The sequence below is a fragment of the Orussus abietinus genome, unplaced genomic scaffold, assembly GCF_000612105.2.
Source record: "Orussus abietinus isolate OABI.00-Male unplaced genomic scaffold, Oabi_2.0 scaffold7, whole genome shotgun sequence".
NCBI lineage: Eukaryota > Metazoa > Arthropoda > Insecta > Hymenoptera > Orussidae > Orussus > Orussus abietinus.
The window spans coordinates 1,033,958-1,057,504 of record NW_019394453.1 but is presented as its reverse complement, the minus strand read 5'-3'; the positions used below and the strand labels follow the sequence as shown (position 1 = coordinate 1,057,504).

The 23,547-nt window shown below is 46.0% G+C and overlaps 1 protein-coding gene across 4 annotated transcripts in view; it reads left to right on the top strand.

The window, feature by feature from the left end:
- Positions 1-23,547, top strand: part of LOC105704139 (abnormal cell migration protein 10) — a 144,541-nt gene that overhangs the window by 107,611 nt on the left and 13,383 nt on the right. For 3 of the 4 annotated variants that reach the window (XM_012433110.2, XM_012433108.1, XM_012433109.2), the window contains one exon: positions 10,572-10,671. In XM_012433110.2, coding sequence (XP_012288533.1) covers positions 10,572-10,671 — 100 coding nt within the window. Of the gene's footprint in view, positions 1-10,571; positions 10,672-22,428; positions 22,965-23,547 lie in introns of those variants that run through there. The other variant, XM_012433111.1, reaches the window with a different exon arrangement.

Sequence of the window (23,547 nt, the reverse complement as noted above, 5' to 3'; positions counted from 1 at the left end):
GATTTTAAATGAAATTTTCCCAGAATATCGGAAGATGAAGTAATGTCAGCCATTTGGTACCTGCCTACGTTTAGGAAGGCACGAAGTGCATCCTCTAATCCTTGCATTCACGGTAGAGCTTTCGTAAGGCAGAAAATGAACATCACGAAGCAAAGTGCAACTCAATTTCAGATGAAAACTTCCCCGAATATCGTTAAAGGAAATAAATGCAGCCATTAGGTAGCCGCCCACATTCAGGAAGGCACGAAGTGCATCCTCTATTGCTTGCATTCACGGTAGAGCCCTCGAAAGGCAGCAAATGAACATCACGAAGAGAAGTCCGAGCGATTCCCCATAGGACCAAACTAACCCCCATTTCGATCCCCTCGAGGCCCAAAATTATCATCAGGGGTCCAAACGCACGCGCGGCGGCGGCGGACTTGAAAGGACGCCACTTCCGGATGCTGGCCTAATCGGGCGATCTTCCGGCTAGGCATAAAACGACAGCATCCCGACTCGGGACACACGCGTCAATCTTTATTTCTCCTTTGATTTACGAGCCCTACCGACAGGCCGGTTCGGCAAAATCGGACCACTCGTAAATCTCCTGGCCGGCGAGGATCCTGCGGGAGTTTCCAGGATCCTCTCCGGGACGGCTGATCCAGTTCCCGTGCTCTCTTCCACTTTCGCCTCTCGGGAGAAAACAAAAGATCGGCAGATTTATGACGTCCCGCGCCGATATCTACAACCCCCGATCGCTGCGGAATTAATAGCAATCGTTACTTCGCGAGGTGAAAAGAAAAGTGCAGATCCGGCGGCGCTTCGGATTTAATCGTGCCAACCCATTTCGCGAGGTAGAAAAGTGAAAAATCCTCACTTTTCACGTTTTTCTTTTTATCGTGAATTAATGGCCTGCCCTCCGGCGCTATCTCGTCGCTTCCTCCTGGGAAGAGGGACGCAGTGCTTCCAGCAATTCATTTTTATTCTTTAACCGAGTCAAGATAATCGAAAGAATGAAATTGATTTCGTTTCCGTGTTACGTATCTAGTGTTAAGGCGATCTGAAAGTGGTCTCGTTCATGAAACTTTTCTCTAACCTGAGTGTATCGAATCATTTTCAAAGTTCACATCGTGAATATGAAGTCTATAAGGAAGGTCCCGACACTTATGAAATTTGCATTATTTAAAAATTTGTTTATAGGAATTTTTCTAATTTTTATTAAAAATGAAATTTCATCCAACATCCCCTTAATGAAACTTTTTTTGAGAGAGAGAGTAAAGGATGGATGGTATAGAAGAGATTTCATTTCCTCCACGTTTTGGGGGACGCACCAGAGGCTTAGATGACTCCCTTCTCCCTTTAATTGCGGAATCGAAGTGCGCGCGATTTCCTTCCTTTATTTCCTACTTCGGGGAACATTCGGCGAAGATCCCGATAGGAGACGAGACGATGGTATCTCCTTGCGTACATGTGCAAGTCTCTAGTGGCCACGTGCATTGTGTGGCGAAAGGGGGCGAGAAAGTGACGGGATGAATGCACGTGCCAGGGCGGAGGGAAACTCAGAAACGTGCTGCTCGGGAGAGCAGAAGTGCACCGGATGTGCGCCGGATGTGCACCGGATGTCCGTGCACCTCCCGAAGAGCGTCGGGACTTCGAAATGCCGAAGCCATTTCTGGGGTCCCTAGGTGCCCCGGACGTGGCCGAGGTATTTTCCTTCTGGCCTCCTGGGGAGAACTACCCCCTCGAAATGTCCAAACAGGACCAGCGTTCTTTCCTAACCTCCAACCAGGAATATCGGTATTCCCGCAAAATCATGAAATTAGATTCCTAGATAAGTTTGGAAAAGCATGTAATGTGATAAGTAAAAAAAAAAGGAAACTCAGGCAGCGGATTATTTAATATCATTATACATAAAAAATTAATGTTGGGTGAATTAATGTTGTTAATTGGCGATGCAACTTGGTATAGGTTAATTGCCAGATGATCCTTCTTGTCTCGGGGAAGAACATGTTATGTTATAAATGAAAATGGGAAGTAATGATTAGACAGTGGATTACTTAATGATATTATTTTTCACGAGCGGCAGATTTTGGGCTGAATTAATATTGGTCATCGGGATTGTAACGGTGTGCACATTGTTTGTAGGAATTGTGTTTTCTGTCTGGGGAATCTCGGGGGAGCTTTCTAGGGGAATGAACGCCTCGTCCGGATAGAGAGTAATTTCGTCGATCTTCGAAGGTGCTTAAACGGCACTTATTACTCTCGTTGCGTTGCACGGTGCCCGACGCCAGACGTCGCGACGCTTTCTGCACAGCAACCGGCCTATAAATATATCCAGACTGCAGTTGCAGTTGCACCTCGTTCCCTTGCTCGCAACTTACACTTTTCCCTCTCTTTGGCGTGCGGATGGGAATTCGCTTTCCCTGGAACGGGGCGGGAAAAGTCCGAGAAAAGAGGTGCCAGAATTCCGACAAGCCTATTTCAGTCATTTTACCCGCGAAACTGAAAATTTCCTCGTCTATAACATAACCTAAAAATCGTTGGAAACTCCCAAATAGATATTTAAACTCCCGCGCTCTCGATCACTCTTCTCAGGTGATCGCAATCACGCGCTGAGTCATCGGTGGCGCTTAATTCGAGCTTTTAGGGATTTTTTTCATTTTCTCCGTAAACGTCCCGTAATTGTCCACGGCTGGAAGCTTTCACTGATTTCATCGCGGGGCTTTTTACGGACGCCATTTCCTCTTTTTTATGCGGCGGCGAAGGAGTTTCGAGTTCGACTCGGACGAAGGGGAACGAAATGCGCCGAGGCAGGAAGGAAAACCAGGGACAAACGAATTGCTCGCGCGAGGTGCTTTCCTGAAAGGAGGGAAAAGGGAAAAGGGAGGCACGGAAACCTCCCCGACGGGGAAAAGGGTACGCGCGTGTTACGTCAATGGAGGCTCGCGCGTTAATGAAACGCAAAGAGACGCCCGTCGAAAACGAAAGCGAGAGACTGCCTCGCCGAGTGTTTGACGTCTCTCCGTACAATCCATTAGTGCATCTGTGTGAACGCGACATTAGGATCGTGCGGCCTCAAAATCCCGCAATATCTCCCCAATAAGGATCCCAAATCGATCGATCACTTGCGCTTTATAACTCGGAATCACCCATAACCGATATTTATCGCGCTTAACCTTGTTATTGCCCTCGATTATAATTTCGTATGAAATTATTAATTACGATATCGTTGTCAAGATCTTGCATAGGACTCCAAAAAGGACCCTAAAATAATTCAAAGTGCCCGAAAAAGAGAACAGATTTACTGGACATCAATTTTTATAGGGAATAAACATCAACTATATTGATCTATTGATATGGTTACTTGAATATTTATATATTTTCACCTTCGGTAACAACAGAAAAGTGTCTTAGTATACTTGACGGAGATATTTTTCAATTCTTATTTCTTACGATATTGCAATACCTATTTAGGTAAAATCCGCGGTAGCCTCCGCGTTATTTTCGGAGCTGTCGCAGACTTCGGGCGGGGTCAAAAAACCGAGGGATAAATTTCTCAGAGGTGTGCACGCATGCACTTCTCCCCGTGGGTGCACGCACGGGCGAGCCACAATGCAGCACCTGAGTGACTGCACCGAATCTCGCTCGTCAACCGCTCGGGGTCGACTTAACTCGCTCGTTTTCCCTGGCGAGGGAGGAGGGTTCCCAACACACGGGGGTTGGCAGACACGCAACATACCTTCCCCGGCAGACGGCATCGCGATGGAGGAATCGAATTTAGAATTCGCCGAATCCTCCCTTTATCCCTTTTCTCGCCGCGCCGAGGTAACGAGTCGGCACCACGTGGCGCCGGCTTTTCCGGATGCACTAATTCACCCTTAACTGCAGCCGGTGACAAGATCTCTCGAAAAAGCACCAAAAATGCCGGAAAACAACAAAACTTACCACCGACTTAGAAATAACTCGTAACACACTCCTTGCTATATTCATTTAGATGTCTACTTATGATGTACTAGGGTCAACATTGTACGAAACGTGTGTATCATTCTCGGTTTTCACGTTGCAAAATTATATTTACACGATGAACCGAGGGGTTGAAAAGTGTACGGATGCAGGTTTAGTCTATGTAGGGGGAGTTCGGAGTCCGGGGAAGTATTGGTGAATTTTTTCCAGGGGGGACTTCCTTTTTTTTCTTCTTCGACGATACGTCATGCAGTCGTCACTTTTCGCCGTTGACAGCTGGACAGGGGGATGAGCCTATAGGCAGATTGCCGGATAACCGGAAAACCGGACGAAGGTCATGTAGGCGTTCCTCCGAGTTCGGAAGCCCTCCTTCCTGTTCCTCGTCCTGCGGGATCTGGCGGAATCGATAGCTGCACATGCGCAAAGGTCGACCCTCTCCGTTGGAGAGGTTGCTCATGTGCGAGAACCGGCTTCGCACGCTGATCCCTCGCGGGCCAGCATCCAGTGCCACGCTCGGACCACCTCCGAGAGGACCACCACCATCCGCAGTTGCAACTGCACTTTCCGACCTCGACGAAGTACCTCGCAACTTCGCCGCCACTCACGGATGTATCTCGCATTGGAAATTCGTCATCGAGAGGAATTTAACTGGCTAAATCGGTCGCAGTTGCAACTGCAGTTTGGTCTCTCAGAGTGACGCGTTCCCGTCCCATCGATCGCGTAAATCGCGATCGCGTGTTTTGGCATTTAACTGTGAATGCACGTTAATCAATCGTTAATTAATTGACGAGCCGTCCGCTGCAACTGCAGCGGAGTTTGATGGCGTCGAGTGCGAGATGAACGGCAGCTGAAACTGACAGGAATTAATCTGCGATTTGGGGGCCGCAGGGGGTGATCTGTCAAAATGTGTGGGAATTCATTCATAGAAGAAAAAGTGTCCAAGTAATGTGTGCATGCATTGATTGATGTCAATTAGAGATTTGGTCAATTGCACCTGCCGTCAATACGAAGCCATCCAAGGGACGTCTCGAAGTCTTGGAGGGCCAGGCGGCCTTCATTGTTGAAATCAAAATTGAAATAGGAAGGTACTCTACGTATCCGTCCACGTGACCGAGGCGCAGTGGTTGAGAAGGTCGCGGATTTAGACATTTTCGGACAATTTTTAATGCCGTCATGAGAATCTTCGGAGAAGTTTAGAAGATCATTTGGGTGGAAAAAGGGTTTCCGGAAGTGTGGGTAGTTCGCCCCGGCGGCCCTCAGGCATGGACAAACTATTCAGATGGAAAAGCTACAAGGCCCAGGAAGAAGTAAGTAGACGAGGAACGGGTGGAGGAGTAGCCGGTCGATCAGAAAATTTCCATGGAATTATGCTAATCGGGCCTTAGGGTGTACGGAGTTACGCGCGCCGGAAGCGACGTGACTTATGCGAAAGAGTTGCGAGATCGGGAGCTGTCTATTATGGTGATTCTTCGCGACCGGAGCGGAACAGGTGCGCGGAATTTCTCCGCCGATCCTCCGGAGATCCGCGAAAAAATTCACCTCTCCGATAAACCTACTTTTTATCATCGCGTTCAAATTATTCTCGGAAAATAATTCTCTCGTTTCGTCCTTAATTTCGGCGCGAAATACTGATTATTACAGCAGAAAAATTTATCAACACGCTTATCATAAAAATTGGTATATTTCATACAATGAAAATATCTTCACGTTATTCCCAACAATTCATGACAATCGAGGTCGTGAGATCCACTTACTTGGAGCCTTGGTCAAAATGTCGAACAAAGATATTGGCAAAGAATGGGTATAAATAATCGAGTCTCCCTTTTATCGGTAGTTTTTCTACCTAAGGATATTTGCCGTGTCGTCTTTACAGGATGTACGCAATTTAGGGCAGTTCCGTGTATCTTTTGGAAGTTTAAAGTTTCCGAGGTGTTGTTCCCTTTTCCCTACCTACCATGTAGACCCCGTTTTCATGTTAATTCAATTCCTTTGACGTCGTCGGCAGCATCTCCGCGTCCTCGGTCGTTGATCCAAGGCTGCCCTGGTTTTCGGGTCCTTCCGTAAACACGTCAGCGCGTAAACAAGGAGGTGGTTTCTCCAAAGTGGCGTGAATCACGGAGTTCTTTGTGTCCCCGCGGGTCCAGGCTTTTCTCTGGAGGGTGTCTTTAGTGGGCGACCTGGTGTTTCCTTATTCAAAGCGTTTGCCCCCGAAGGTGGTGACCCTTTAAAGGAGAGGCTTCTCTTCCGACGTCCTCGAGGCGCTCGATCGAACGACTTGCTTCACTACGTGTCAATTCATGTTCCTCCGAAAAGGAAAAAAAAAGAAGAAAAAAAATTATGGAATTCGATGCACCAGAATTTTGATATTTTTCATGCTTGACTAGAGGTGCTTGATCGCGCTTGATCATGCATGTGAAATAAATGATTCCCTGAATTTAATGGATATCAAAGTATGTATTAATAACAAATTACGACAAATGTTGTCTTGGACCGCACGCAAAGGGGAGAGTTTTACGAATTGCAGCTGAAATAAATTGCTAGGGTGATGGAAGTTTTTGGGACCGTTTAAAAAAATACCCCGTCCCTTTTTCTGCGTAAAGATGTTTTTGGCAGGAAACTCTCCGCCTTTTCCCAGGTCATAGAACGTAGGACTCTGCCTCTGTATTAAAGAAAGAAATTCTTTCCCGTGTGTTCGAAAATATTCCCGACTTAATTCGATACGAGGTGCGATCATATGATTATTACTATATAATTACTATATAACATATCTGATGTAGCTACGTATGCAACCTTTAGAGTAAAGAGACGCAGTGCTCGGCTGAGGGTCGTGAACTTGTTTGAGACGCAATCGCGTCTCGTAATGCAGAAAATGTATACCACTTCATGCGTCTATTAACTGGGTCAGCTGATCAACCGAGGGGGGAGGCTTTGCAGGGAAGAAAATTCCGTATTGCGGGTCCTCGATTCTAGCTCGTAAAAAAAGGGGCAAAGGGAAGTAGAAGGAGCTTTCCATGAAAGATTCCCGGGATGCCGTGTGCCTGACCCAGAAACGGACCACGAACTCGGAGCCTACTCCAAGTCGATTGGAGACTCGCTGCTCGAAACCGAGAGTGCACCGAGAGGCATTAGACTCGAGGTGTCGTTCACCCGAGTACGCCACTTCTGGGAGAAATATGCGTCGGAAAATGTAGGACTGGAATCTTCTCTCGGTACGACGAACAAGTGGACCCGTAAGCTCGAATGTCGCTTCCCGATTGGACGAGCGAGGTCGATTTTCAGATCTGACGTTTCGTCTCTGGAATCGAGGGGATGCGACAGCTCCTGGGGAAGTGCATCTAGGGCACCGAGTGCAAGTGCATCCTTCGGGCACCCTGCGTCAATTTCCTAGAAAGCACAAACCCTTGTGCCTGAAATTTAAAGTGATGGAGTTACGCGTTGAAATCCACCCACATTAAACGAGGACATTTGGCCAGCCACTAAATGAACATTTTTATTTTTCACTAGCTTCTTTTTAAATTATTATTAAAAATTGTACTCGCAAACATTCGGAAAACTGAAATTGCGGTGTAGCAGCGGACAAGCGTTCGACTTGATTTGTTCAGAAAAGTTGAAGAAAATTGAAGGGACAAATCGAGAGCCGAAACTAATTATTATATCGATTGGGAGGTTTCGAACGTTCAGGGTAAATGAAATTAGTGTTGGAGTTTGGAGATTACCCGGCGCTCTTTCGTAATTATTAGTTGCAACGTGGAGTTAATCGAAACTTGCGAGAGAGCGCGCGGAACGGTTCGGAATCGCGAAGAGCTCATCTCTCGAAGAGAAGCGAGAAGTGGAAAAGTTAGCAACCGAGGATGAGTTGGGCGTTGATCATAAATTCCTAGGAGGACCTGGGGAATCGCACTAGAGGGTGGTCCTGACTCCGTCTGGGGTCGCGTTACAGGAAGACCTCTACTTTATCGGTACTGGATCTAATATCGTCGTGCTATCGCGTTCGCCGTGTACATAGGGTGAGACTTCGCTGTACACGCAGGGTACCTCGGGTCAAACGGTCCTGTATTCGCATTCCAAGGAGTCCATGGGTCTCCTTGTACCTATATACAGGGTACCCACGCTTAAATGGTCCTGGTTTTCGCACCGTCGAGATCCTACCGTATACTTACTGCATCAGGGTTAAATGGTCCTGCCCCTTATCGAGGTTGTTGTATCCAGAGGTTGCACCACGACGATTTCCTCCTGTATATGGAGTGCACCCAGGGTTAAATGAGTTCTGCCTACCCGAAGTTGCACCATGGAAAATCCTGCGAGCTTCGCGAACGTCGCAAAGATCGGTCGAGACGAAGAGATCAGGACGAACGTCATTGGCCATCGCAAAAATCGTGCATTACTTTTTTCTTGGCTGATTCTTCGTTTTTCCTATGTACCCTCTTGGACAATATCGTGACTATGAGTGCACATACGTCCCCATTGCGCCGAAACTTTACATTTTGACTTGAATATCAATGACTTGGACGAAATCCTGATTCCGTGACTACTGTTAAACGACCCTTTTTAAATGAACTATAGACAAGTGTATCTCGAAATGCACGAAATGCCTCCTTCCTAAATATACTCACTGCAAGTCTCTTCCTTCAGCATTAAGTACACCCATCCACCCTGACTGTCTCCGAGGAAGAATAATCGTAATTTCTCGCATCGGCGAGTCGAGTCTCAGCCACCCTGGCGCGATCATCGTCCTCGTAGTGAATTTTTCTTTTCGACTCCACGCAACGATGCGCTAAACAAACAAGCTGGCATATTAATGCAAATGGCCGTGGCATCGGCGTTGGTCACAGCAACCTGCGGCCGATCGGGTTTCTCGATATCGGTAGCGATAGGGATACGCGTACACGGTGCGTCGTGGGTATCGGGCGTTCCGTATGCACCGAATGCACTACATGCACCATATACACCATACGCACAGTGACTCCGTATTCACTGTATACACGGTATACCGTATATACACCGTGTCCATAGGACTCACGGGGTGTATCGTATAAACCGTACGTACTACGTGCACCGTATGCACCGTATGCACCATGTGCACCATGTGCCCCATGTGCCCCGTATAGAACGCACGCTGATCTCGCCTGGCGAGTGGGTGTTCCCTTATCCACACGGAGGAAACCCCCTTAGGATTATGGATCCTTCGGACGTTGTACCGAACGGGCTTGTTTAGTCGTAAACCTGTGCGAGCCTTGCTTGATTAACTGCTCGACTGCATAACCGAGCGAGCCGGCTGAACATTATTTACGGCTTAATGCACCGCAAAATGCGGAAGCTCGGCGGAAGATCGCCCCCAAAGAGGGAAGTCGGCGAGTCTTCCCGGAAGAGAGGCGATCGATCAGCTGGTCGATCGATCGGATTCGGTCCTTTTGGTCCGGTCCTCGAATCGGAACCGCAGACTAACGCCTTCTGCCCGGGCGTCGCGATCTCGTTACGTCGTTACGCACCGTGTAATCGCCCACGGGGGCGGCAAACCATGGAGGATGCTTTGTGACATAACCTCAAAGGCAAATGAACCGTGCGAGCGCTCGGGAGCCGCGCTCCGGGATTATTTATGACGATGATTTAATAAAAAAGACAGGTTTGCGCGCAGTTAAGCCGGGGTTGCGGAACCGATCGTAAGGTGCCTGAACTCGGGATGGTGTTCTACTTTTTCTTTGTCAGGTTATGTCAGACACTGATACGCGTAAGGCCTTTGGACTCTTTATGAACTCTTTTTTTTTTGTGGGATTATGTCAGATATTTACGTTTATACCGGCTCTCCGTTATGATTAAGTACTTGGAAGGGTGTTCCACTTTTCCTCTGTGAGGTTATGTCAGACGTTTATACGTGGAAAGGCTTCGGTGCACTTAAGTAATGACGCTTAAATTTTTCCCCGTTACCCTCGTATGGTTGCATTGGATATTTATATCTATGAAAGCTTTAGCGCGTTTGAAAATTTAAGACGTTCTGTATTTTCCTTTGCGAGGTTATATCTTATGCTTGGGTTTAAAAGGAGTTGAGGGTGTTTAGCAATTCTGGACAGCGTTTTTCCTTATCATTTTCAGGATTAAGGTGTACGTTTATATACATGTTAGGGTTTTCATGTCTTATCGCTCTTCCAGGTGTCGCAAGTCTAGAGGAAAATTGTTTGACGAATTTTACGCAACGGCGCGGAATGTCGCAATAAAATCGTCACCTGGTTTATCCTGCGACGCGTTTATCTTAAACAGGAATCGGCCAGCTGTCGTATCCGTAACGACCATAACCACTTTCGCGATAACTTTCTGCCGCAATTAGGAATTCGTCCCGGCGTCGCCGTTGCGAATCGCCCTAAGGCGCGTCGCCCGAGATTAGAATTTGCAAGAGGAGGATTTCCGGTGCATAATGGAGGTCGGTCCAGAAGTTTTCGAGGAGATGTAAAATTCGCCCAAGCGACGAATTGCATCGCCAGACCCGGGGAACTGTGTGGGTGGACGTTTAAAGTTTCCTTCGGGATCCGATTCCTCGCTCGGTGATCTCTCTTTCTCTTTGTCTCGTACTCTTTCCTTCTCTATCTCCGCAGAGGATCCCGCAATCGTCTTACCAGACTCTTATTCTGTTACAGGGTCTGGATAATGTCAGCTCGGCGACCCTAAGGCCCTTCAACTCCGACATGAACACACCCAGGATTGACAGCTACAGGTTCTCCATGGCGAACCTGGAAGGTAAGCGGCCATGTTCGACAAGGAATTTTATTTTTCGAAATTTGCCTCGACCCTTCCATATTTAAAAGGGTCATTCCATGACTGACCATGATATGGGAAAAATAATCTCAAAATAGATTAGAAAAATTCTTCCCTTAACCATTTTTCGTTTTTTTTTTTTTTATATACGCTCGGTATAGAGAATCTTAAATCCTTTACATAATTTAATTCCTTTCTACAAGGGTTTATGTCAATTATTGCAAATAGTGATCTTTGAGATGATTTACGAATATGATATAAATATGTTAGTGTCGATCGCATGTTTCGTCGTCTTAATACCTCCTATGATATATTGCGGAGTACATATATTGGCCCGAGAGATATTGGATGAAAGCAGGAATATAGATGTATGTGCACGTATAGAAGGGAGAGGGAGCCATCGCTCTTTTTCCATGTCGGAAGTTGCCGCAATTTCCCCCAGCCGTTCTGAGAGCAGTTCGTCGCGCCTTTATTCGCCCGACTAAAATCCCCTAGACGTCCGTCCTGGTGAAATTTCCGTCAGTGGGGTCAGCCGAGCGGGGAGCTAACTTTTGACCGATCACCCAGGGATTACTCTATTTTTTGGATTTCTTATCGCTCCGGGACTTCCCCCCCGACTGTCAACATCCCCGAAAGACGACAAAGAATCGCCAGAAACCTAGAAAAATGAGATTTACGGAATTCACGAAGTAATTCATATCTAAAGATACTCTTCTCGTAGTTGCACACCTTTGATTCACTTCAAGAGCGAGAAGTTTATAAAATAAATTCATATCTAATTATTTACTTCACGTGGGGTACCAACCCTTACAGAAAATGATTCACTTTGGGGGGGAGGAAGTATTTCGCGAACGTGAAATATTAAAAATCACTTTTTAAAGGGACGTAATGCACTTACCAGAGCCCGAATGTGCTCTCGGACGCGTGTTTTTTTTCCTCTTCCGCAAAGTCGGCACGGAAATATCCCTCGGTTAACCCGAGAGTTGTATCGTCGCGTTCGTAAATTACACGCGCAAACGAGACACACCCCAGCGTGCGAGAATTCACGCTTGAATTTTCCCGCGTCACGCGTGACCGACGACCCGCTGTCCTAAAAATATTTCCAGGCCTTACGGGGATGTTTTACGGCCGACCCTCGTCACGGCGTTCCATTTGTTCACCGCCAGCGCTACAAAGCGCATCTCTCTCCACTCTTTGTCTCTTCCTCTCTCTCATCTATCACCTGATTTTCCCCCCCGAAGTCCATATTTTTCCGATCGATTTCGCGACTCCATCTTCCCCACCTGGCGGCCATTTCTTGTACTTCTTGTATATCCCGGCATTGCACAAAATGAGACGCAAAACTTGGAGAAATGGTGGAAGACAATTCTGTAAGGGTTGATTTATTAAAAAATGTATGTTTTCACCGACACCTTAAGATTTCCGTTGGGCCGACCCGGGGTTTGCCACTTTCCCCTGGGTCGCGTCGTGTCAGGGAAGCACGCGGTAGCCGCGGGGCCCTGCGATTGTGCACGTCGCTTTATCCGACGTCTTCCGATCTAAGAAAAATCCTGGCTTTCACGTCGTATCAGCGGATTTATACTTGTCGAGTCGAGCTGCATCTCGGGGCCTACACCGTTCATAATCTACCGTGGCCGTTGTGGTTTCATGAACTCTGCTTTGTACCTTGGACTTTCTCTCCTTCTTTTTTTCTAGCCGCTTCCCTCTCCCTTCTTCGCCCTGCTTCGATATCTTCTGCCCCTCTCTTTACCCGCGGCATGTTGGAATAATGTGTTAGATTGACTGTATCGGAGAGAAGATGCACGAGAGGGCCGTCTAAGTGGTCATTCATTGGTTTTTGTGATACATGAATTTCACTTCTGGTTTTTCATTTGAAAGAAAGAAATATTTAAGGTGTTATAAAAGAGTCATTCTATACATATCGAAGCGTCAATATATTTATAAAACTTTTTTTTCTTTAAAATGCTTGATTATCGAAGTTGATGGTAGAACAGGGTCCTTGTCTCTTGGCTTCCCAGGTGGACGGTAGGGCAGAGTTCTGTACTATCCACCGAGACGGAAACAACGTCGCAATTACTCCTTCGCGAAGTAGATGGCTCTGCGCGTTTCGCTTCTGACTTGTCAATGCCTTACCATTTTTTAGACCTTGAACATTCGGACAGAGACGAAAAGTATTCTTCAAGCGTAATTTCAAAATCAATTCGGTTTTAATTAAAGCCCTTTCACTCCGCAAAAAGACTAGGAAACCACGATTTTTCATCTCTATTTTTACACTCTTAATCTTCTTGCCGGAAACACGACGAGGATAAAAATGGCTTTTCCCCAGTTTGCCGCTGTTACTTTGGGTCTTTCCGCCCAGTAAAACTCCGTGCTCGGGAAAGATCTGGAATTGCAATTCCTCGGCAGCCTAGTTTACATTTTACCTCGTAAACGGTTGAACAAGGAATTCTGCACGATTGCCTCAGAGTTTCCCAAGTGGCGGAATAAACTCGGAAGGAAAGATAATTGGTATTTCCTTTCAGGGATTTTTTTGCGCAATTAAGATCCGACCGATGAAAAAGGTTTGGAAAAAAGTGGGGAATAAATGGCGTACATGACAGGGACAAGTGGAAGGTTCCGTAGTAAATCCTGAACCCGTGAACTTGGTTTCATCCTTGACGGTCCACTTGGGTTAGGAACGGTGTCAAGATTCCTCTCGTGGTTTATGCATCCTCGCCGCGAGAACTTAATCGATCTTCTTTCGGCTGGCATTAAAATACCTCGTACTCTAACCGGGAACTTCACGTCGTTACTTTCCTAGAGAGTCGAGTGCGACCGCCGAGGAGCGCTCCCTAGATAAGACCCGTGAATTCAGTCGCTTATTACGAGTTATTAGCGGCCACAAAGAGGCTCTTCTCTCCAGCCGTGAACTGGCTCCCCGGCGCGGCGCGTTTGAAAAGCTCGCACAAAGCTCGCGCTAACTCTCGAGTGCTTCCGCAAAGAACCGCCTCCTCGTAAGAACGTTAAACACTAGACCAACGAGCGGGAAATTCAAATATTACGAAGCACCCCGCTAATTAGCCGAGGACTACGAGAGGAAGAAATAACGCGATCACGCGAAGCGTGCAGCTTTTATATCGCGCTCCGAGTGGCACTTCATGTTTCAACAAAAGGCAAAACGGAAAAGAGGAAGTCCGCGAGTCCTGAACAGAAGTTGCGTGCATTCCTCGGTTTGGACTAGATTAAATCAAGATAAAAGCTCGCGTTGAATAAAAACTCAATAGAAATATTAATCACCACCGCTTTGTTGGGTGAAACTCGATAGATCGGGAACTTCTAAGTGGAAAGCGAGTTCAACGAGAAATCGCCATCACGGGGGAATCTAGTCCCTAACCTCTCCCGGCCCGAGGAAAAATCCCTAGCAGGTTCTCCGCTTTATCTCCGAGGGGCGACACACGATACTCCGGCGAGTTCGTAAAGAAGTCCCGCCCGTGGAAGAGTTTCGTTACGATCGCACCTTCGGGTCGGTTAATCGGAGCCGGGATATTTCGCAGGGGAACAACGCGAGGCATTTGCTCGTAACGCGGCGTCGCGCATTGGCCGCTAGGGGCTTTATGATTTCAATAACGCCGCGCGAAACTACCGGCGCGATCTTTATGCCGCGGTTGCCATGGAAACGCGACGCTCACCGGGCGGCCCGGACTGCGCGGGCGCGGACGCGAGCGGGTGGCCGGTGCTCATGCGCGCGGCCGCACGTGGGCGCATTCGCGTCCTGGCGAGCGGCGGCGCATGTGGGCCGCCTCGGGGCTCCACCAGACCCTGTGGGAACACCGGCTCGATAACGCGATAAGACCCTGCTCCACTTGGCGCTCGGTCGGTCTCGTTGGGTCCGCCGAGTCCCACCGGGTCCCACGGGTGAATGCAAACGAGTCGCTCTCTTGCGCGTGCGCCTCGTCATCGTCCCTCTCGGACCCTGGGAAGACCGAGTTCGCAGTTTTCTGGAGATAGAGTCGGGTGCCTATCTCGAGTACACTTTACACTTCCGGGAGAATCTGCTATACGGATTGCGACCTAATCTCCTTTCCACTTTCGGCCTCTACGCGCGGAGAAATGGTTGAACCAACAAACGGTTCAATCGAGGTACACGATTATTATATGAACAGCTAAATGTTTGTCAGTATCTTTTGTTTGTTCGAATCAAGTACTGCGATTAATTTCACCAAGCGTCTAAGTATTTTGGGCACATTTAACGAAAATATTTGGTTTAATAATTAAAGTATTTTCTGAAATTAACCAAATGCAGTTAAACCACTTCGTTCGGTGAACAAGAGTTTCTTTAATGCGAGAAGTCAGTCATGGTTGTTCGATTGAGTACGGGGATTCTTTCATTCAAGGACGTAAAATCACGGTTTTCTTATTTTAATTATTTTATACCTTTAAATGTTTTATGTAAATCCGCAAAGTTTTACATGGAGTACTTTTTATATCGTTAAGTGTTGAGATGAAATCAACGTTTCCCTGTGACAGAGAAATCCGAAACAGGTACAGAGATTATCGGAGTTACTGCAGATGGAATGGTTAAATAAAAAAAGAAAAAAAATGAAAAAGAGAGAGGGTAGAAACGTAATATTTCATGCAATGTCGGACAGAGGGACGGGAGAGGCCGAAGTCAGTAGTAATGTTGGTGGATGGATATGGAAATACGGCGGTACGCGCGAGTTGACTGATTTACCGTCGAACAGAGACAACCGTACGAGTGCGCGAGTATAAATTGTCACGTCGCACAGTTGCCTACACGAAGACAATTTTATAGAGAAAAACTCTCGGTGAAGAGTGAAAGCGAGGAAAATTTGACCTTTGCGGAGCCTCGTCAAGGCGAATCGAGATATAAAAGCGTTTTCACGCCTCCGCGGGAATCACAAAGACATTTGGAAGGTTCAGCCACGGGGCCCAAAGGCGCGATTCGTCGCGACGATTTTATTCCCCTTTAAAGAAGCATTCCAAATTTTTTTACATATCCTCATTAATACTGTCACATTTATTTCTAATTTCTCGTTGCTTATCGCGTGCACGGGACGCTTAGACCGCATAAAAATGTGCTTTCTCGACTCCTTGTCTTCGTGGACGACGCGCCGCCATGTTGGATCTTGTCTTCGGCCCCGGAGACCTCGTTGCGATAATCTCGAGACAAGTCTCGGAGACGAGAGTGACCCCGCTTGGGTTTACGTGCTTGTAAAGCACGCGTAGACGCGCCGACCGAGTGGCTGGGCTGTAAACGTGTCCCGTGGCTGAAAAATATCCACGCCGGATAACGAGAACGAACGCTCTTGCGCCGCCATGTTGCGTGCCCATCGAGGCGGGCTTTTGCGCGCGCCTCGAATCTGCCCACGACGGACGCGTGTTCGCTGGCGAAAGCGATAGCCCGTTTACTCTATTAACATAACCGATATATAACGCGTATATGACCACGCAATGCCTCTCGCCGATTCGGACGTTACCGAGTGCGACAATTTCACGTGGCTGCTCGACTGGAAAATGGCGGAACGACGCGCGGCGTTGCTCGCGCCTTTTCCGCCTGGCCTCGCAACGAGGCTGTCCGGGATGGAAAGTGCGGAAGTCTCGGTCTATCCGATGCGGGGATTATTATGATCGCGATTATTAATCGTGTGGTGATCGAAGAAAGTACGGGATAAATGTTATTTCCACCCGGGCCCTGTGGAAATATTGTAATCATGGTGGGGCGCCATGTTTCCTCCGAGGCGCGCGTGGGTGTAATTTCGTTGCGAAAATTTCTCCCGCTCCTTGCGAGTTAACTTCCCCTTTTTTTAATACGCTGTAATGAGCCACTAGTTCGTGGTATAATGTACATGGTATAACCATACCTTTATATGAACTAATATTTGGAGAAAAAAAAATGTTATCTCAGGACGGTATAACATGGGGAAGGATGTAAAGAATTGGGATGCCGCTCCTTTTATCCTCGGAAACCTTGTTTCTTATGGGATGTGGTTTCGTGAATAGGAATTATCGTGTAGAATTGTTTATACGGAGGATTAAAGAGGGTTTGCAATTTTCCTTTGAGTTTTCCTGCACCCCGTCTTCTTTCGATAATCCCGTAGAGATCCTCCTCGATAGACTTCCAGAACTGTTTTGCATTCTTCCGGTGGCGTTGCGTGCGGTAAATATTTACCAGACATCCGATCTTGCTCCGCGTCTTCGCGTGATCCGATACGATAAATAAATAAAGCAGCGGCTTTATCAGCCACCCCCTGTATATCGCCTGGAGTCTACGGATACATGTGTACTTGGCGAACTGCTCTTATTATTACGATTTCCAAACAAACTGGCAGGTGCGTGCAAACCCGAGCGTGGAAATATTCGCCAGTAACCAGACTTTACGGAGTGTCGAGTAATTTATGCACGAATATCTCCCCCCCGAAACCACCGCGGACGATTCCGTTCTTTTTTCAAACAAATTGATAAATGTCTTAACTAATTTAAAAATAATATTTCCCGCAACTATTTCTCTCTTTAAAACTGTCAAACTGGAGCGATCGTCCTTTCGACGTTATTCTTATCTTTTGTTAGATAAATTTTTAAGTACTTCTGGTTTTATTCATTAATCTTTTTGTAGCCATAGTTTTCTTTTTTTTTTTATTTTCACCGTTGTATCAATCACCTCGTAGAAGAGTCGGTGCGTGAGAGAAGGCGGGGCTCATTAGTTAATTAAACTAACCGAGGCTTACACGAGTGGCTATTGCACGCGATCGTTTCAACACCCTTGTCTAAGGCTTCCATTGACATTAGACTTTTCCAACCCTATCCAGGGAAAAATACAAAAATAAACTAAAATTTATAAACTCTCACATGTAAATCGTACAAATACATTTTGGCAGTTTTCCGTTATTCGGATGCATTAAAAAGAGATATTTCTCGTATTCGGTTGTTAATTTTTATTCTCTTCGTCTGAATGATTTACTGCTATTTCATAACGACGAATGTATAAGTACAAAATTGTTGTTTTCAGAATGCATCCGAATAATTGGAAAATATGACGACAAATTTCATTAGTCTTGACAGGTATACTTTTATTATTCATAATGTTGTAAAGTCAGAGTTGTAAAAATTATGTAGGAATTATTGGTCTCTAGATATCAAATCAATTAATACGAGTAACTTTAACATTTTTTTTTATCATTCCCTAACCAGTGGATGCATCCTCAAAAAAGGCAATACGCGTCAGTTGCAAGTCAATAATTCGCAATGACAATTGCAAAACCGAGGTGTGCGGTTATTGCCATGCTCTGGTTTACGGACGGTCGGATATCGGGCGCGAATTAAACCACGATCGGGAATTATACCTTACTGTTACAAGTCGCGTTTGCACATTTAATGGAGTCATTGACACAGCGGACAGGTCAACTGGACTTCGCCGGACAATCAAATGGTCATTTCGGAACAATCGATGTACGCAAGGTCGTGTTAATCCTCCTTGTATACTTCTTACCAAGGGTCAAGTAACTTCTTGTCTATCAGCTTCATCACCCAAGCCTACATATTAATCATCAAGTCATCCCAATTTAATTCCGAATATGATACAACAATTATACATTCCATTTTATGTAAAAACCACGTGAGGAAGTATATTTCAATTATTTTCCGGGAAATAAGGAAGCATAATTAATAGAATTTCTGGGGTAAAAACGAACTATTCGGATCTTTCACTATAAATTCAAGATCGTAAGCAGATCGTGCTGGGGTTTCTCAGGGGGAATGGCACCGGTTTAATTAGAAATTGCTTGGCTTCTAATTCTTTTTTCCTTTTCGCACTAGGGTACTATTCCTCCCTCTAGACCTGTTTTCCATTTTAATTTTCATCGATCTGTTCGATCGCGAGTTCCCGATTTATAAATTACGCTGCCAAGAGGTTTAGCCTGATTCCACCGGGAGGGGAAAAAAAAAGGAAATCATGTCGTCGTCGAGAAGAGACGTAAGATTCATCGCTAATAAAGACGCGCGCGGCTTTTAAAGGTTATGTGTCTCATTAACTTTTAAGGGTCCCATAAATCGCGGCCATCACAGCTGTAGGGCCCTGCCTTACCGGCGCGGACTTTAGGCTACTTTACGCGTGTAGTTTATTGACCTGACCTCGAATTTTTTACAACGAGGTGCCTTAGGGCCAAAGCTTTGTCTTCGAGTCGACAACAATGGAAAGTGCCTTAATTTCGATCCCCGATGTCCTCATCGATCTCCCTTACCGATCGTCGGTAAAACCGTTGCCACACGGGCCGAAAAGGTCAACGAACTTGCGTGATCGCGATATTCAAATTCGCAGCTGAGCATGCGATGGAGACTCGATCGATCGGATCTGCACTTTGGGGGCGATGTGAACATCGATTTGCCGGACATAGCGTATGTTATTAAAACCATTGAAAATTTTGTATCGAGATACAGAGACTGAACGTACAAATATTCGCGAAGGAAAGAAATAATTTGCAAAACTTCTTCTTTTATTTTTTTCTTGTTTTGCATCGAATGCGTAATATTCGCTGTTCTTGCGGTTTGACCATTTTTCGAGGTTATCTCGCGATTATTTACGTATGTTATTGGCCAAAAGATGGCGACACATAAAGACAACAATAATGGAAATCAGAAACTAAAATTAAGGGGTTGGTTTATAAAATACTTATTATTACCGAGATACGGTCATAGTCTCTTTCCATTATGCTAAACAGTATACGTGGTTACCAGATGTGCATCATTTTTGATATTTGGACGTTGGTTATTTTAGCTAGCAGTTTATTGCGCACGTAGTACAATTTGTTAATCGCAAAGTGAGGGGATATGGCGGACGCGGACGTATCGTAATTTTACCGGACACTTTTATTCTTACTCGATAATTGCAAATGGCGGAGAGAGGCGCGAGGGTGATTAATTTGGAGCGAGTCGGTCGTCGAGCAATTGTGTGGACCTGCCGGATAGAGGAGGACTTTTTAGGGCGTTGTTTTAGTCGCGGATTCAATTTAGACCAGGCCACTCGAACTCGCGACAAAGCGCCGCGAGAACTGGACAAATTGATTACGCGGAATAATTTACGCCCGACAGGGGGAGGCTTTGGGTGTGAACGATCGTAAACGATCGCCTCAGCCTTATCGGGTCCAATTCGGGTCGATAATTCGAACGAGCCGACACTCGGTAGCGGAATCAGGTTCCACCTCATTCATATGCAACGCAGAGACGAGAGACATTTTCTTTTTATCATCTTGTACGAAGTGGCGCAGTACACGCTCGTAATTAATATAAAAGAGACGCGACTCGCCGAGCGCCGGAGGCTGGATTACTTAATTACTCGATTAATTATTATTCAGAATGTCGGGTTGCGCCCTGGGCATAGCCTTTTCTGCAGGCTGTTACCTGGCCTCGTGTCTTTTTGCCTTTTTCATGTGTCTAAGTCGTACATGGTAAAACGGTTACCGATGGTACCTATCACTCAGTATTTGGCATTTTGCCGAAAGTGCGTAGGGGGTGCGTAAAAGGGTGGAACATTTGAAAGCGATCGGCTGGCGTGATTATTACATCTCGACGTAGAAGTGGAATACATTTGGCATTTTGCCTTTAAGTGCCTTAAATCTCGTAAAGACGCATTCTCTGTCAGTAACGATGAAACGAAAATATATTGCTCAATTTTTCGGTAAGCCGGAGAAATGTCAAAGTTCGTAGATCTATCTTAACACGTTGACCGCCATGCACTCGAAATTGGTAGTCGCGCGTGAATTTAATTTCAATTAATCTCTTTTAACAGTCAATTTGTTAAAACCCCTTGCCGTTAAAATTAGTTCGGTAGATACCGGCCAAAATGATCCGCGTAAATTTTCGTAACATTTTCGTAAACCTCGTAACATCAATATTTCAGACAAGTATCCGATAAACCCGAAAAGTCTGAAAATATATTTCTTCCTCTCTCATTCGCCTCATCTGCCTCAAGGATAAGCGTAACATTCATCGGGTGCATGAAACCCAAAGAGGAAGAATTAATCTCTCTTCAAGTACGTTTTCACTTGAAATATACAGCTTGGAGTAAAGGCCGGAGTTGATTTATCCCGAGTACCCTAGATCCCCTAAAAATGAAACTACCATTTCTAACCTCAAAAGAAGAATACTTTGAAGAAATTTCCGATAAGTTTGAAGGCCTCAAAATGTATCTATTCTCTCATCCGCCTCAAGGCTAAGTACAACATCTTTTGGGTGCATCAAATTTGTCATGCAGGGATTTATCCCTCCGCAAGTAAATTCTCAGGCAAATAGCCTGGAGTAAAGGGACGCCCACGAGGTCAGAAAAGGGGTTGAACCCTCGCAGGCGATCGGTCGGCACGATTGTCATATCTCGGCTCGTAGTCTCCGAAGTTAAGATGTGACCAAGCGAGTCGGTTGTCTCTATTGGCGAGGCTCGTAACTTAAAAGTGACGCTGCGAGCTCCTCCCTTTTGTGCTCGCGTGACGCGTGCCTTTAAAAGCGATTCTACGGCCTCTTTAGGGCTCGTCTCGACGCACACGCGTCATGTAAAGGCGGCGACGAAGCGACACGTTTCGACGGTCACTCCATGCACCGCGTGCGATATGCGCGATGCATGCGATGCATGCACCCCGTGCACCCTGCACTCACGGTCCTTTCAATACGCGACGTGTCGCGCCTTTAATACCACAATTAAGCGCCTTCGGAGGCGCCCGACGCCGCTCCGTTATGCGTTAAAAGATGCACCTGGATGCACATGGGTGTCTCAAATTATTTTCACATTTTCTTTTTTGCATAATATTGTACTAGAAGAAAAAAATATGTGTTCGATATAAAATGTTGCCAATGTAATGTCTGAATTTAGTCAGGGGGCTGGAATAAATCGGAAAGCCACTTTAATTAGATTTTTCAGAATCGATATTTTTTCCACCACTTTAATCCGGGCGAGCTAAACGATCGCGGATTTATCGGTGGCCTGGAATAGGTGCACTTATCCCGTTTACTCCCGGAAATTAAAACGGTGGCTTGTTAGCCTCTATTACGGTGAGATGATAAAAAAATGCAGGTATCAATGATAATAGTTAAATGTATCTGAATACAATCCTAGGGAGTTGGACCAAACTGCACATTTAATTCGGGTAGTTATTAAAAAAATCCACAGTTATTCGAGACTTTAATACGGATAAGCCAACCGATCTCGAATTTATTAGTGCTCGGAAAAAAGACGTTTACCCCAGTTACTCCTCATAATTACCACGGAGGCCCGTTAGCTTACATTGTTACAATCCATATCAGGATACTTGCGTTCGTTAGGAAATCCAGTTACCAACTAACACCCTTAAATTTATTCAAGTAAAGCTTTGAACGATTTGAGGGAGCTCGACCAATTTGCAAAGCTGCTTTGAATACGCTTTCAAAAATTGCCGCGCATTCATAACTTTAATCCGGATAAGCCAAACGATCTCGAATTTATCGGTGTTCGCAAGGGGTGCGTTTACCCCTAGTAATTGATATGGGGGCTTGTCAGTTTGCATCCGTGTATAAACCACGTGCAGCGTCAAGGCGGAATCACCTTACGGTTTACACGGATGCACGGGAGGCACGGGTCGTGCGTACGAGACGGGCACACGCCTTGGCCGCCTCCGCGAGCGGAGCCGAGCGGAGCGGAGCGGAGTGGAGTGGAAAGTACTAGCCGGAGCGTACCGAGCTCGAGCACCTATAGTAATGGCTTAGTCGTGCTCTGCTCCGAGCACCGCCAACTTCGCGGTTCGCCTTCGTTCTCCGTCTCCTCTCACCGTACGCGAGTTGTCTTCCGACCCCGAAGAAGATCCGGAAGACTCAGAATTTCGGACATCGAACCGTTCCCCTCTCTGCCGCCTCTTTTGTCCAAAAGTTCATTTCTTCCAAATTTTCCCTCCCTCAGTCTCATCCTTTGTTCCCACTCGCGTTATCGCGGAAACGGTAAAAATTGTCTCGAAAACGGTGGGAATTTTTTTTACGCCGTTGTTAACAATTTCCTTGCCATTATTCCAAATCGGAGTAAGATCGTTTTAACTGGATGCGGTAGAGTCTCGATCACGAAAATGATCAAATGAGTGCAAGTTATGATTGGGCCGATGACGTTCGAGTTTATCGGCGTGTCGTGATCGTTTTCGTTCGTGAATGGTAACGAGTTCGATTATGTCACTGGATACGTCGTGATTATCTCAACGGGACTGTCCGTTTGAAGATGATTGTTTATTCCGGAAGCAACCGAAGTATATTGAGGTACTTCACAGTCAAAGGTAGGACGGTGTGGGAGTTTTTCTTAATTCTTTGTGATTTTCTTAGCGTTAAAACGCGATTGATGGGTATATTAATTGAATATGAGTGTTAATGCCGAACATTTATCTGACGATTTTCGAATTAGATGGGTTTTACCTCAGGAGTAACTATTTTCATTATCGCGCCCCAACGCCCATTGTTCCCTTCTATCTCGGAATTTCTGTAACCCGAGTAATTGTCCAAGTAATTGAGACTCATTCACGGTTAAGCTGTCGTCACGTGGTGGTTCCAGAGACCGAGAAAAGGGCGATTTGTTTCATTCATTTCTCTCCCATTGTGTCGTTCCCCTGAAAGCGTTATTTCATCATTTTCAGGGCTAACGTGGCGAAAGAAAAATAGATAAGCGCTTTCGGAAGAGTATGGAATAACGAGATAATACCTTTAATCGATACAACGAGGAGTATGGTTTAAAGAGATGCTTTGCGAGGATCAAATTGAATTTCGGAAAATTTATCCGATTTCGTCTAGGACTCTCGTCATTACTTCGTTCTTGCTTATCAGTCGAGGCAATTACTCTATTAAAGTGTAATTTTCCAGGATCTT